Genomic DNA, 16266 nt, shown 5'->3' with positions numbered 1-16266 from the left:
AAATTACATTTTGGTGTGTGCATGTGCAGAAATGTACATACAGCTCAGAGCCTGTGTAGAAGTCATAAGCCAACTTATGGTTGGCTTTCTCCTTTTACCATATGGGCCCTGGAACTAAACACAGGGTTGTAAGATTTGGCAGCTAGCAACGGACTCACTGAGCCATCTTTCTGGATATCGACTTTAATGTTTGAGACAGGGATTCTCAGTAAACTCACTGATTGGCAGATTATCTATCCAGAAAGTTCCAGGGATATCCCTACCTTTGCCTCTATACCACTAAGATTACAAGTATACACCAACTTTTCTGGCTTTTTATAAGGTTGATTGGGATCTAGTTGTCACGTGATCACTCTGACCCATTTATCCTACCTGCAAATATTTTTTTAAGTGAAACTTGTAAACCACTGGTGAAGTGGAAATTTCTGGATATGTCAGGCATTGCAAACTCACATGGTAAGGCAGAATCATCTGGTAATTTGCTGAGGTAAGACCCATTGGAGGAAATATGATGTTTGGAGAAAGTATTCATTGGCCTTGCATCTTTGTCTTTGCTGATCTTCATTTTGTTTGAGAGAGTCATGGTAAAGAACTTCTCATAGTGTCTCTGCTGATACTGGTCATTCCCATGGACTCATGTCAATTTGGTGGATGCCTGGCAGTTTCTGTTGGATCATGCAACTGCTGCTGATTTGTGCTTGGTATACTAACACTACTGAATACTGTGCTGGTATTCTGACAGACAGAGATTGGAGTTGCCTCAAAGAACTACTTCTAAACAGGTCTATTTCTCTTTGTCCTGTTTATCATCTTTTATTCAATATCTTTGGATGCTGTGCTAGAAGGGGGTTTGAAGTGGAGAGGTGGGCAGCTTGGGTGTCTTCTGCTGTACTACACTGAGAGGCAGGGGTGGCCTGGGTCCAGTCAGACATTTTTATTTTATGACAGTGTTGTAGGGCAGTGAGGAGCACATGATGGATTCAATCTTCATTTCTTGTCCTGTTACTATGATAAATACTGTGACAAAGCAACTTAGGGAAGAAAGAGGTGACTGCCTCACAGTTCTTGGAAAGAGTTCATCTTGGAGGAGAAATCAGGGTGTCAGGAACCTGAAAATTGATCATGTAGAATCCTCAGTCAGGAGACAGAGCAATGGATGATTGCTGATTCTCAGCTTCCTTTCTTTACTTGTACAGTCCTAGATCCTATATGCTACCTGCCTACAGTAGGTTGGACCTCACACCTTAATCAACTCAATCAAAAAATCCTCCACAGTCATGCCTGGAGACCCATATCCCTCCAAGGTGATTCTAGATTCTCTGAACCTGACAACACTAACAACCATAGACTCCAAAGAAGTCTAAGAAAACATGTACTTTCAGAGAAGTGGGAAGAGAGGAAGATGATTCTAGGTCAATCCTAAGAAAAAGATTTTATAAATCCTTCAATGTAGTAAGCCGGCCTGTGGCCTACATGAACCAGGTATTTCTGGAAGGCAGGCTGGGGCTGAAAGAGACTTAGACTGTGAGAGAAAATAATGAAGCCAAAACAATTTTTTTCTCTGATCAAGGCCCAAGAGTTTACTTAGAGACTATGCTTATAAGCGGGAAGGCCCATCTCCCCTGCCAGTTCATTCTTGGTGCCTGGAGCCAGCCTGTAGGCTGCAGGATAGGATGTGTCTCCAGAATGTCTCAAGGGTCTCTCATCAGGTAGCAGAGTCTGGGAGAAGAGCAGCGGTAGGTGACATAACAATATAGCCATCTAAGTCAGAAGGCTACACCCCAGGTGATCTCATATTCAGTGGCAGCAAAGTCTGAATCAGCCTGCTTCAAGGCTGGGGGAGGCTACACTTCAAATGTGGCAGAATTAAACCATGGATATGTTTCTCAAGAAAAGTGTCAAATCAAAATGGATCAACATCACCAAACTTTTAGAGTCAAGTGGGCATCCCAAACTGGCTCACACAAGTGTGATTGGAAAGGATTAGTATCTTGTTTTCTTGATCCAGTGGTTTTGCCATTGCTGTGTATAGTGACAAAAGTACACCACACATTTTAAAAGATATATGTATGTATACACTTAATATCATACATTTTAACAAGGAGAAAACTTGATACACATTTACTAACCATCATTACAACAGTTTCTATTAATAGAACTATAGAAAATTGTTGCTGCAGTTAGAATTCAGAATGGATGGAACTAACTGGAATTAGTGTAGACATTCCCACGAGAATCAGAAGATGAACATCCACAACTACCATTGAGTTAATAATTTCTTTTGAATCACAAAACAGATGATACACTGCAGAGCCACTGAGCATGTTCAGTGAATTTCTGAATATTCAATCATCAAGGAAAGTTGATTATGCTCATATTATGTTGTTCTAAGGTTAATTAAATTCTCTGGTGTTCTGTGACACAGTCTCCTTGAAGAATATAACATGGTTTCTGAGGGAAATTCATGATGCAGTTCTGGGTTTATCTCTTGACACAACCTTTAGGATGATGGGTTTTTCTGGTTGGAAAACTGGTTCCCTGCTGATCTTCAGGGGGATCTGCAATAGTTGAACAATCATAATTTAAAGCAGTGAGTGGACCAACAGCAAGGGCAGAATCAAGAACAGATACATCAAGGACCATGATACATACATACAAATACACTGTATATCACCATGTGTGATAAAATGATATCAGTCATCTATAGTAGCCATATTTCCTGAGTTCTTTATGCCTTTATATTCACTGAGACTGGATAGTAAAATCCCTTATCTATTTTTTTATACAGGAAAGTATTAGTTAAACAATTATTGTGTTTACAGAGCCAGGGGAAAATTATGTTGGTTTGGGTTCTTTAGTGACTTAAATTTTAAGTAAAAGGGATGTGTTAAAATTTTAGATCATATCTTAAGTACATGGAAAATGGATTTGAAGTCAATATAAAGTTAATTTTTGTTTGTTTAAGAATAAGGTAATCCTGAGCAGGTATCACAATTTCACTTCTATGGAGGGGCTCAGCTATCAAAGTGCATGGACATCAGATGTTCCCACTCAGTTCAGTCGTGGACAAGGATTTCAGGAAGCTTTGGCCCTTGTTATTTTAGCTTCCGAGGTTATGTGAAAGATGAACTTCTGAATAATTCAATGTTTTCATAATCATTTTGCCTCAGTTGCTTCAGTCTGGAGGGGAAAGTCATCCACTGTAGCAATTTGATCTCAGTACAAGAAAAAGAAAGAAAGAAAATTGTCATGGGGAGGGGTGCTGATTTTCAAAACTAAATGCTTTGTCCATGTGCCCATCTAAAAAACTGCTGCACTGTCTTATAATACAGTCACACTGCAGCCAGAGGCCACTAAAGTACTCCTGATATTTCTTATAAAAAGGCAATGGAACAGGAAAGCACTCATATCAGGCATTGATATACATAGTATTCCCACTGTCTTAGTCACTGTTCTAGTCCTGTGAAGAGACATCATGACCATGGCAACTCTGATTGGCAACTTGCTTAAAATTTCAGAGGCTTGGTACATTCTCGTCATGGTGAGGACGAACATGGCAATAAGCAGGCAGGTATGGTGCTAGAAAATAACCCGAGAGCTGCATTTTGATCCACAAACAGGGAAAGCAACAACACTGGGCCTAGTGTGGAGTTTTGAAACCTCAAAGTCCATACCCAGTGATACAGTTCTGCCAACAAAGCCACACCTATGTCTTCTAAAATAATGCCATGCCCTGATGATTAAGCATTCAAAGATATGAGCCTATGAGGCCCATTCATATTCAAACCATCACACCAATTAATGAGAATAAAGACAATACGTATTTTTGAAATGAGATATTTGTCTTTAAGTTCTTCAGGAAAGATGTTTCAACACTCTACATGTCCTATCTTATTATTCTAACATTTTGCTAGAATAGTAACATAGGTTCTGTGTATGTTCCCTAAAGACACACATAAAAATTATAGTTAAAAATTTAAAAAAATAAAGTATTAAGAATCCTTAAGAAGTGCTGGAGAGATGATTCAGCAGTTAAGAGCACTGACTGTTCTTCCAGAAGTCCCGAGTTCAAATCCCAACAACCACATGATGGGTCACAACCATCTATAATGAGATCGGATGCCCTCTTCTGGTGTGTTTGAAGACAGTTAGTGTACTTAATATAATAAATAAATAAATCTAAAAAAGAAATAAGAACCCTTAAAAACTGGCATTTGAAATGCAAATGAAGAAAATATCTAATAAAGAAAACTGGCAGCCACTCTCTAAAGTATACTGAAGGATTTCCATGTATATGTTCCCCAGCAAACCACCACAAATACTTAATATAAGGGATGGTGTATTCTTCAATCCAAAGAAGATACAGAGAACTGAATTGGATGGTTTAGAGATAAAAGTATTTACTTAACTGATGAAGAATCTGTGGTAACAAATTGTTAGGCTGATCATTTTGTGCACTTTATAAAGGTTGTCTTCAAATTATTCTAATGCTATCTCTGTCCCAGCAGAGATCTGATTATAGGCTGGACTTTTATATTGTTATTCTTATGGCAAAATAATATTTTGTAAACACTCCCTCCAACGTCTTCTGATTGGTTTAATAAAGAGTTGATGGGCTATAGCAAGTCAGGAAAGGATAGGTGGGACTCCTTGGCAGAGATAAGAATGCTGGGAAAGAATCAGGCAAAAGGATTCGCCAGCCAGATGAGGAGGAAGGGACTGGTGCCAGGGACTCAGGAGGTAGTGTCCCAAGAGGTAGAATGTAGATTAATATAAGCTGGTTAATTTAAGTATAAGAGCTTGTTGGAAACAAGCCTAAGTTAAATCTAAGCTTTCATAATTAATAAAAAGGTCTCCATGCAGTTAATTGGACTTCTGGTGAGTGTGAGACAGTTTGGTAATAACCAGTAACAGACACAGAATAAATGAGCCCTGATTACAATTGGGAATGTTTCTTTGAGTCTTTTAGGTATTGATATGAGCTGGAATTACAAGAGTAAAGAGGAAGATGAAATAAGAAACAGATTTATTATTAAAGTATAAAAAGGATGTTACTTTTGCTGGAGCAGAACTCCTGAAATGTAGGATCAAATGACCAGGATGGCTTGAATGCCTTAAGTGCTTGATATCTTGTGACAATCTTGTAACAATATGTCACATCAGTGCTTCTCAACTTAGGCTGTGCAGGACAAGTAAGGTGTGTGTTTAAAAGCCACACTTGTGGTGAATTATTTCAGCGGATCTGATTTGACCAGGCATTTGAAGGTTTAAGGCTCTTCAGTAGTTCTATAGCACAGCCAGTGATTAGGGGCCCCTGACACCTAGAAAGTTCTCTTAAGTCCTAGTTATGTCCTCCACTCACAACCACAGTAAGGTGATTAATGTATGCTATGTGCACAATCACTCCCCATTAACTCCGGTTAATTTGGAATTAATTTCAAGATTTCATATAGCCTTGTCCCACTAATCTGAACTGACTCTAAATGCATTCTTTATTTGATCTTTATTTCAGACACAGCTCAGGGAGGAATCCTGAGCTCGATTTAAGATAAGCTCAGGATCTTAAACTTCATATCAGACTACACATACATTCATTTTTACATACATTATTACAAGGTTAATGAGCATTGTGGTGGTTTCAATGAGAATGGTCCACACAGGTTTATGTTTGGATACTTGGGTCCCAGTTGATGGAACAGTTTGGGAAGGATTGGGAGGAGAGGGAGACCTCGATGGAGAAGATGTATCACTGGGGGTGGGCTTTGACGTTTCAAAAGGCTGGTACCATTCATTCCGCATCTCTCTGCCTTTCTCTGTCTCTCTCTCTGTCTCTCTCTCTGTCTCTCTCTCTCTGTCTCTCTATGTCTCTCTCTGTATCTCTGTCTCTGTCTCTGTCTCTCCTCTCAGCTATTCCTGCCACCATGTCTTCACCCTATTACCATGGACTTTAATGTTCTGTAACCATAAGCTCAATTAAACACTTAAAAAAATAAGTCATGTTAGTCATGTTTTTTTTATCACAGCAATAGAAAAGAGCCAAGACAAGCATTTTAGTTTCCACATGTAAAGCTTTAAGACTTTTTTAATATAAAAAGTTGAAATATCATTTGTTGAGAACATTTCTTGCCTCACCTGTGTCTCTTCACAAGGCTGGACAGTGAAGTTCTGCAGGACTCCTATGACAGCAAGTTTCATGCTGATGAGAGCAAACCTCATGTCTAGGCAGTTCCTGGGTCCATTTCCAAAGGGCATGTATATATATGGATCAATGTTGCCCTCGTTCTCCTTGCTGAACCTGGAACCACAGAAGAGATGGAAATGAGGTGATGGAACCTAGAGACCCCAAGAGCTGCATGTTTGGAGTTCACTGCAAGCAAGATGGCACAGCATATATTTGTGGACTTGTAGCTGAATCCTTGCTGCAAGTGCCTGACTAAAAACCTCTGAGCTACAGGTCCTTCCCACTCACACCAAAACATAAGCCTGCTGTATTTTTGAGACAAATTGAAGTAAATGCCTTAAACAAACAAACAAACAAACAAACAAACAAACAAAAATCCCATCCAGAATGGTGATATGAAAGTCATATTGGGATTGGACAAATGAAGACAAAGTAGGTTCCTGCCTCACACTTAGGGGGAATGTGAAGAAACTCTATTACTATAGGGGATGCTAATTTCCCCTCACTCCCACTGCTAACCTTCCCTCTCCTTTCTTTCCTTTCTTTGTACTTCTACTCATCTGTATTTTCCTTGATTCATTCTTCTTCTTCTTCTTCTTTTCTCTCTCTCTCTTCTTTCTCAGAATTTTTTTCTTTCTCCCTCCTCCTCCATAGAATAGCTAAAGCCAAATAATTTTCTGGGGTACAGGACAAGTCTCTATTGTAGCTTCCATGTATGGTTTTCATGTCTACCTTTTTTACAAAGCTAAAGAAAATCTACTGAACACTTAAAACTGAATTTATTCAAATTTGATTTTTTTATTGTTTGAATATATAAATGAAAATAAATGGTCCTGAAAAGTGAGAAGAATAGAACTAATTGATGTTTTAAATCTGTTTTCATATTTTGAGGAGAAAATGAAATATTTGCATATGATATGCTATAAAATAACATGGAGTGTGAACAAATCGGGTTGTAGACACAAGAGGGAGTTCACACATTGGACACAAGAAGTTTGTTATATTAATTATATGGGAACTGGGAGACTTCTCATGTAGGGAAATACTTGTCTGGCAAGTGTAAATACCTGGGCTTGATCCCGAGAACATCCACAGAACTGCGATCATGGTGTTGTGTGCCTCGCAGTGGCTGGCTGGGAGGTGGGGATGATTACAACCCTGGAGTGCACTATCCAACTACACAACTCCACTTAGTGAAATCCTGAGACAATGAGAGGTCCTGTCACAAACAAAAGGTGGAGGGCACTTGGAGGTTTGCTCCAGACCTCAGATATAACAATGTTCATGTTCATCCAATTGTGCACATACACTTACATATATATGCTCCTCCAACACACACACACACACACACACACACACGCGTGTGTGTGTGTGTGTGTGTGGTGTACCCCTACAACAACCTGTACACATACATGGACCCCCCTACACACAACAATCATATGGTCTCATAACCTAGAGTATACTGAAATACAGGTCAAATAGTCAAATGTTGTATACACTTATTTGGGTTTTTCACTGACTGACTCAGTCCTGGTAATCATCTTCACGTACTGTTTGATGGTTGTATTAGTCAAAGAAAAGTAAAGTTACAGGCTGTGAACTATAGGAGCCAAAGTAGTGAGACTGGGGAAAACCCATAGATTTTAATGTGAGGAGCCGCCTTTACAATCGCCATTACAAGATGGCGCTGATATCCGGTGTTCTAACTGGTAAACAAGTAGTCTGCACATGTGCTGGGGTATTTTTCCATTCCTTGTGCCCTGCCTGTCCTGTGGCGTCATCTGGGCTGATAGTGAGCAGCCAGTCAGGGTGAAATACACCTCCAACCCCTCTTGTGGTCTATTTAAGGACCGAGTTTCCTGTGTTCTGGGCCTCCTTCCCCAGAAGCTAATCATCTTTCTCTCGAGATACATTAAAGCTATACTGCAGAAGAACCCGTGTGTGTCCTGTGTGTGTGTCCTCACTGGCGAGACTCCATATCATCACAGACACATCTTATGGCCAAGAGAACAGAGAAATCAATCAACTCTGATAGATCCCTTCCATATGTTCAGTGTTCAGAACTAATCACAACACTAGGGCCACCACTGCCAACATGACAAAGTCCCAGCCATAAGGCACGATGAATGAGCCTATGAAGTCTGGGTGCCAGACTCACTCTTCCTCAAGCCACTGTCTTAAATTGTATTCTTGGTTTTGCTTTCTAACACAGTAGGGCAACACAATCCATTTTTAAACTGAAAACATGCCTGATTCCTGACCTTGACTCTAACATGGATGTTCAAGCCATTTCCAAGGAGGAGTATGTCAGACTCAGGAGTGACTCAGGATTTCATGGAGACTGGGCAGAAACTGGCCCAGGATGGCAGATCAAGACAGGATTGGAGTCTGTATGGTTTCTATTGTCTCTACATTCCAGACCTCTATTTGTGCTGTTATATCTACACTGGAGGACCCAGGAGGAGGTTTGTAATCAAATGGATGGGGGAACTTTTTTCTAGAGCTGATGATGGGGCCAATGAGATGGCTCAGTGGATAAAGGAGCTTGCTGCCAAGCCTGATGATGTGAGTCCCAAACTCAGGACCCACATGGTAGAAGAATAAAAAAACTCCCCAAAGCTGACCTCTGACCTCCACACATGCTGCAGCATGCACACCTCTTCTTTACACAAATATAGTAAAATCCTCTAAAGTTAGTGATAAATTCATGGAGGTAAGGGTGCTTGAAAGAAAAAATGCTCATCTCATTTCTAAAGTTAGATAGTGCTTCATGAAATGACAGCAGAAGTATAGCAAGAAGATATACATACTGTGAAATAGCAGATTGTTTGTGATTTACTTTAAGTAAACAGTAACTCAAAATATAGCTGAAATGATGCTACATCACCTTTTCTAACAGTCTGTGTGCACCAAAAGATGTGCACCTATAAGGATAGGTATCAGCTTATTAATGAGGTTAATACTCTAGCACTCTGAATGGTATATGTGTGCAATTTCAACAATAATTATCATTTTGAATATTTAAAAGTTCTAATTGCAAGGTATGGGGAGATTGCTCAGTGATCAATAGAGTTCACTGCTCTTGCAAAAAAAACAAAAACAAAAACAAAAACAAAAAAACAAAAAAACAACAACAAAAGAAAACCCAACCAACCAAACAAAAAAAACCTTGAGTTTGATCCTCAGAACCCACACTAGGCAGTTCACAGTCTCTTGCAACTCGAGTTCTAGAAGATCTGATGTCTTCTGGCTTTGATTGTACTCTCTTCTCCTCTTCTCTTCTCTTCTCTTCTCTTCTCTTCTCTTCTCTTCTCTTCTCTTCTCTTCTCTTCTCTTCTCTTCTCTTCTCTTCTCTTCTCTTCTCTTCTCTTCTCTCCTCTCCTCTCCTCTCCTCTCCTCTCCTCTCCTCTCCTCTCCTCTCCTCTCCTCTCCTCTCCTCTCCTCTCCTCTCCTCTCCTCTCCTCTCCTCTCTCCTCTCTCCCCTCCCCCTCCCCTCTCCCCTCTCTCCCCCCTCCCCTCTCCCCTCTCCCCCTCCCCTCTCCCCTCTCCCCTCTCCTTTCTCCTCTCTCTCTCTTCTCTCTCTGTCTCCTCCCTATGGATCAGGATAAGATGTACTCCTTAGTTACTGCCACAGCTCATGCCTGCATGCCACCATGTTCCCTACCATGATGATATGGACTAAACCTCTAAAACTTTAAGCAAGCCTCTAGTAAATGTTTTCTCTCAGAATAGTTGTCTTGGTCATGGCATCTGTCTTAGTATTTTTATTGCTGTGAATAGACACCATGACCATGGATACTCTTATAAAGGAAAAGACTTTATTTGTGCTGGTTTACAGTTTCAGAGGGTCAGTTCATTATCATCATCACGGGAAACATGATATTACACAGGCAGACTTGGTGATAGAAGAGTCAAGAGTTCTATATCTTGATCTGAAGGCAGTCAGAAGGTAACTCACTTCTGTAGGCAGTCAGCAGGAAGATCTCTCCCATACTAGGTGAATCTTGAACATAAGATCTCAAAGTCCACCCCCACAGTAACACATTTTCTCCAAGGCCACACCTTTTCTAAAAGCACATCCCTCATAAGAGTGCCAACCCCCATAGGCCAAGCATTCAAATACTTGTTTCTATGGGGACCAAATCTATTCAAACCATGACTGTATCTCTTTACAGCATGGAACAGCAAATAAAACATATGTTATACATTTAACCTGACTGGTTCATGGTGGAAATCCATTTCCAACATCTCTGTACCTTCCAGGGCAGAATTCTTGAGGCTCTGGCCAGTACTCAGGGTTTCGGTGAAGAGGATAGATTGGTATCATGACTACGGTCCCTTTGGGAATGAACACTCCATTGATTTCCACATCTTTTTTTGAGACCCTTTCTAGCCTGATAGCAGTTGGGTACAATCTTAGACTTTCATTCACCACCATGTCCAGGTACTCCATGTCCATCAGGGCATCATAGGTGACAGGTGCCTAGGAAAAGGACACAGATGTTTCCAGATGAGGCTTGGATTTAATCTTCAGAAGCTCTAAGGTCTAACTCAATTGATGGAAAAGCTTAGTCTTAGTAAATTATCTACACCTATAATGATTGGATATGAGATATAACTATAAATATTGGAGCTATTGGGATACTCCCCTGCCCAGATCCCCCATTCTCATTTGGGAGGGAGGGAGGGGGGAGGGGGGAGGTGGAGGGAGAGGGAGAGGGAGAGAGGGAGAGAGAGAGAGAGAGAGAGAGAGAGAGAGAGAGAGAGAGAGAGAGAGAAGAGAGAGGAGAGAGAGAGGTAAAAGGAAAACAGACCACATTCAATTTAGGGGAAAGGAGAATCCTGGTGAGAGTGGTCAGGGAGGATCCTGGAGGGAAAAGTGGGAGGGGAATGAACCTGAGTCAGCTTTAATCCCATGCATATGAGAATGGCCCAGTGACTCACATTGCTTAGAGTGCTAACTTTTAAAAGACTATAAATTTAAAAGTGTTTAAAGTCATTTGCAACTGGGACCAGAAGCCACTCTCAACACTGTCCTTGGTAGCTGGACAAGTGTAACAATTGCTGCTTTCAGACCTGATGATGAGTTCTTGAGGGGATGCATTTCGCTCCATTCTGCCTGAGCAGCCACATGAATCCCAAGTAACTTCACAATTCCAAATCTCTCAGCCAAGCAAGGAGATGGAGACAGTATGGGTATTATTATGTCTGTTACCTTGCTTGATATTCAAAAGACTATCCTGTAGAGATTTAGAGTTTGGTTTAGAAGGCTTATGAAATAGGTCAGGGATTCAAGGTATTGGCCTGAACTCAGTGTCTAGCAACAAAATTGTGGAAAGAGAGACCTGACTGCTGCAAGTTATTCTCTGACCTCCACACATGTGCTGTGGCATGGACACCTATGCACATACACACAAAGTAAATAAAACAACAACAACAACAATAATAACTAGTAGGCTTGGGAGCTAGAGACATTGGCTCATCCCTTGGCTTCTTCAAGCTATATCAATGAGTGTATTCCCATACAGCTAGGGTTGAAACATTATCCAATTCTAAGTGTTTGATCTGGAGGCTCCCAAGAGGATGAGAGAACCTGTCTGGCACACTGACTGTAAAAAAGGCTAATGTCAGCAGAGGGTGCCGATACTCAACGAAACTATTAAAATGATGTTAGCTAGCATCCAAAGCTTCAAACAGAAAGTAGTCTGACACATCATTAATGTCATTACCAATCCTAGGAAAGAAAAAACTTCTTAGCTCAACTCACGTACATAACACACATAAATGCCATGCTGTTGGACTGGACAGCAGAGCCATTGAGAGTAATGACTATTCAGCCTGCTGAGATCAATGAAGGCCAGTCTAGCACACCTTATATAGACAGGACAGCATCCCACAGATATCAACAGAGATAACTGTCCAGACTGTGGGGATTGGTGCTTATTCTTAAGAGTCATACAGATTTCCTGGGTTTCTCCTACCTGGCTTTGTTGTCATTATAGATAACAAATACACCTGAACCTACTCTCTATTAAAGATTGTGTATTTATGAGTCACATTCATTTCTTATGTCCCTCCCTTTATTTCTCTTTTAGACACGTGCTGGGTGGAAGAACCATTGTATAGCTCTCTGTAAAAATTCTCGTTGCAAGTGAGACATATTCTTGTTAGTCCTTTACCTTTGCCTTCCTCTCTGAGTACCATCCACTCACCTTGTTGGGCAGAGTTCTGTCAATCTCATCCTGAAGTTTTTTTTGCACATCAGGGTGAGTGGCCAGTTCATACATTATGAGGGAAATGGAAGTGCTTGTGGCATCATAGCCCCCGAAAATAAAAATAACAGCTTGTGCTGCCATTTCTAGATCAGAAAGAGCTAAAAGGGAAAAAACATTTCAGTTAAGGAAGGTCAAAGCAGAACATCATAGCTGAGATGAGAGGAAATTCAAGTATTACTCCTAGCTGTCTAGAGAACAGAAAAAGGCAGTTCACAGTAACTGGGACTGAGTTTCATTCTGGTGTCTGTTTGAAACACCAGGAAATGGTCTTTAAATATATTTTATGTCTATGGGTTTTTTATCTGCATGCATATCTATGTACCACCTATATACTTGGTATTCAGAGAGGACAAGAGTGGGCCTGTGATATATATATCACATGTGATTGAAATTACAAATATCTATAAGCTGCCATGTGAATGTAATGTGTTGTGAATGGAATCTAGGTCCTCTAGAGGAGCAATCAGTACTCTTAACTGCTAAGCCATCTCTTCAGTCCCAAGATCAAATTATTTTAATCCAGAATTAATAGTCTTAAGATATGTATGCCACCTGTGTTAGGTGAAATTTATATCATCACAACAGGGCAATTTCAAGAGACAGGCTTCTCTCCAACCCATACTGTTATCATAGTGTGGAATAAAGAAAAAGTATTGTCATAATTGACAGTGATTGTAGTGATTGTTGATATGACAGTATCTGGAGTCACCTAGGAGACAAGTGTCCTAGAATCCTGTTACAGTATTACCTAGTTTTAGTTATTTTCTGGATATGCTTATTATGGTTTGTCTTGAGTAAGTTTATTGATCTTGTTTCCAAATATTTACTTTCATTTGTACATGAGTGTGCCTGTGAGTGTGGGTGTGCATGTGTATGTGTGTACATGTGTGTGTGTGTGTCCATGGAAACCAGAAGGTGGTGTCAGATTCCCTGAAACTGGAGTTACAGGTGGCTGTGAGCTCTGGAAGAGCAGCAGGTGTTCATAACTGCTGAGCCACTGCGCCAGTCCTGGATGACCTATCTTAATTGTGGCATCATCCCATGAGCTAGCTTCCTGGACAGAATAAAAAGGAGAAAGCAAGCTGAGTACCAGCACACATACTTCCTGGTTGTGGATGAAGTGTAAGCAACTGTCTTGAACTCCTGATGCCATGACTCCTGCTACAATGTTGGACCATGATAGGCACCACTATGCACTGGCTAAAACCCATAGAATACGGAAACCAGGACTCAGCCTTTCAGAAGTGATCTCAGTATAGGTCTATCTTATAACACATGCACCACTCTGCAGGGCAGGGTTGTTGGATGGTGGTGTGGGTGTTTCCTGGGTATGGGCACTAGTATATTGGAGATCTCTACACTTTCTTCTCAGTTCTTCTATGACCAGAAATTGCCTTACAAATTAAGGTCTGTTTTAGGAATCAAAATTATATAAGGGTTGGTAAGATGGATCAGTGGATAAAGGTACTTGTTGAGGGGGCCAGGTAGGCTAAGTTTGATTCCTGAATCGATGTAAAGGTGTACAAAGAGACCTGATTCTACAAAGTTATGTTGTGATCTGCGCACAGCAGATGCACCCCTCCATACCACACACTCAAATTATGTTGCTTCCGCCACTGCTGCTGATTATGTGTTGAAGAAATTTAAATTAAAGGGGCTAGAGAGATGGCTCTGAGAGTAAGAGCTCCTTTTGTACAAGTGGGTAGGACCTAAGTTCAAATCAAAGAATTCACATAAATAGAGACGGTCACATATTCTCATAATTTCATCAAAGTGGGAATGGAGATAGAAAGATCATTGGGGCTTTGTGGCTATCAAAATAGATCCAGATTCATTTACAGACCCTGCTTCAAATGAATAAGACAGAAATAGGCCAGAATACAAACATTCTCCTTTGGTCTTTGTGAGCACACCACACACTTCCCATACACACACCACACACATACAAACTACACATACACACACTACACACCATAGATACCACATACAAATATGCACATATATCACACATACTGCACACCATACATACCACATACAAACACACACATATACACACACATATCACATACACCACATACATATCACATACACATACACTATACTACACAAATACATACACACACAACACTAAAGAACACACATACACAAATAAATAAATAAATAAATAAATAAATAAATAAGAGACTAAAATAAAAGAAATGGTAAGGACCAACAACATCACATAAAGAGCTCTGAGTGCACACGCATAAGACAGCTGAATGTAAAATAACTAGTAGTCAAAGGAGCATAGCAGGGAATGCAGGAGGTCATACTGACAAAAGCAAGTGAACACATTTTTTAAATAGTTAAGAATAGAATTTTAAATTTTTAAATAGTAAAGAACACAACATTCCTGTATGCTGAGTGATGACTGGTGAGAACATAATAAATGATAGAGCTGGGAGGTCATCATACTGTAGCTATAATGTATAATAACAGTTACCATCTCAAAGCATACCCAAATGATATCAAACCAGAGGGAAAAGGAGGAAGAAGATCAGGGAATATTGTCCCATAGATGCTCTTTATACAGAGAAGTAAAAATAAACTGCAGATGAAGTTGGTGAACACAATTCTACCATTGTACTGTGGCATTCCCAGAGGCCATTCCTACCACTAGACAGTGTGCTTCCTGAGAGGGCCCGGATACAAATTCCTAGGTAGAAATCCAAAATGAGTGGGATGGGTAATTTGATAATCAGTATTTGCTTTGTCATAGACAACCCGTCACGGAGGACTTCTGAGCATGAAATGCTTCTCTTTGGCTGCCCTACAGTCTCTGATCACATTTACACTGGTGTCCTTCTAGAACATTCCTGTGGATACCATACATATTATCCATATATGTGATGTGAGTGTCTTTCTGAAATTTGACAGAAATGCTCCCATGCCTGTAACACTAATCCCCTACACCTGGTGTGCACTCATTCAGACACCTTCTTCCCTCTGGGCTTATTGATCCACACACTGTGAAGCATCATGAGTTACCTTTCTGGGACTCTTGGCCTTTGGAGTTCTGAGTATTCATCATCAGTTGTAGAAAATCCACTCGGTTCTGGAAGCAGCAAGAGAAATGTCAATGAGGGATGTTTAGTTGAGAGTCAGACTTGAAACAAGGGTTCATATCCCTTCTAAGAGTATGGTTTCCAGGAGTTCACAAGTGAGGCTTGAGTTATCAATGAATACAAGCATCTATGGGGCTTGAAAAATTGCTCACTGTTTAAGATCACTGAATGCTCTTGCAGAGGACCTGAGTTCAGTTCCCAGAACATACATGGTGACTCACAACTACTTATAACTTCAGTTCCAGAGGATCCAATGTCCTCCTCTGGTCTCTGCAGCCATTGCACGTACATGGTGCATAGACATGCAGGTAGAAAAAAAGCACCCATACACTTAAAATTAAAGCATCTACCATGAAGCCCTTGGGGAGCAGGACATTGCCCTGAGATAAATGCAGCTTCTGGTCTTTGTTCATCTGATCTGTGTCTCTGGCTCATGAGCAGACTCCTGGACAGAGAGCTTCTGACTCCTCTCATAGCACTTGCCCAGGAAAGATCCCAAGCTTCTATTCTCTGTTCTCTTCCCACAATGCTTAACCAACAGCCTCCTTGATTAATTCTATCTGTAGTGCTCACTGCCAAGTTTTGTGCAAGCATCCCTTGGTGATCCACACTCCAGATACTACAAAATTCTAACTGGAATCACAGGTGCCTTCCTCCCTGATCTGCACACATACTTTTTGTAACTTCCATGCTACAAATAGCAAAT

At 40.6% G+C, this 16266-nt stretch overlaps 1 protein-coding gene across 3 annotated transcripts in view; it reads right to left on the bottom strand.

Moving 5' to 3' along the window:
• Nucleotides 1–359: 359 nt before the first annotated feature.
• Nucleotides 360–16266, bottom strand: part of Cyp3a59 (cytochrome P450, family 3, subfamily a, polypeptide 59) — a 35771-nt gene continuing 19864 nt past the window's right edge. The window contains exons 8-12 of one of the 3 annotated variants that reach the window (XM_030254003.1): nucleotides 15484–15550; nucleotides 12394–12554; nucleotides 10438–10664; nucleotides 6133–6295; nucleotides 360–2558 (exon numbers count right to left, since the gene is read on the bottom strand). In XM_030254003.1, coding sequence (XP_030109863.1) covers nucleotides 2463–2558; nucleotides 6133–6295; nucleotides 10438–10664; nucleotides 12394–12554; nucleotides 15484–15550 — 714 coding nt within the window. In that variant the 3' untranslated portion in view covers nucleotides 360–2462. Of the gene's footprint in view, nucleotides 2559–6132; nucleotides 6296–7248; nucleotides 7401–10437; nucleotides 10665–12393; nucleotides 12555–15483; nucleotides 15551–16266 lie in introns of those variants that run through there. The other 2 variants (NM_001105160.1, XR_868673.2) reach the window with 2 other exon arrangements.

Source organism: Mus musculus, chromosome 5 (assembly GCF_000001635.26).
Source record: "Mus musculus strain C57BL/6J chromosome 5, GRCm38.p6 C57BL/6J".
Classification (NCBI taxonomy): domain Eukaryota; kingdom Metazoa; phylum Chordata; class Mammalia; order Rodentia; family Muridae; genus Mus; species Mus musculus.
The sequence above is the reverse complement of the archived record's forward strand: the minus strand, read 5'-3'. Positions and strand labels throughout refer to the sequence as shown.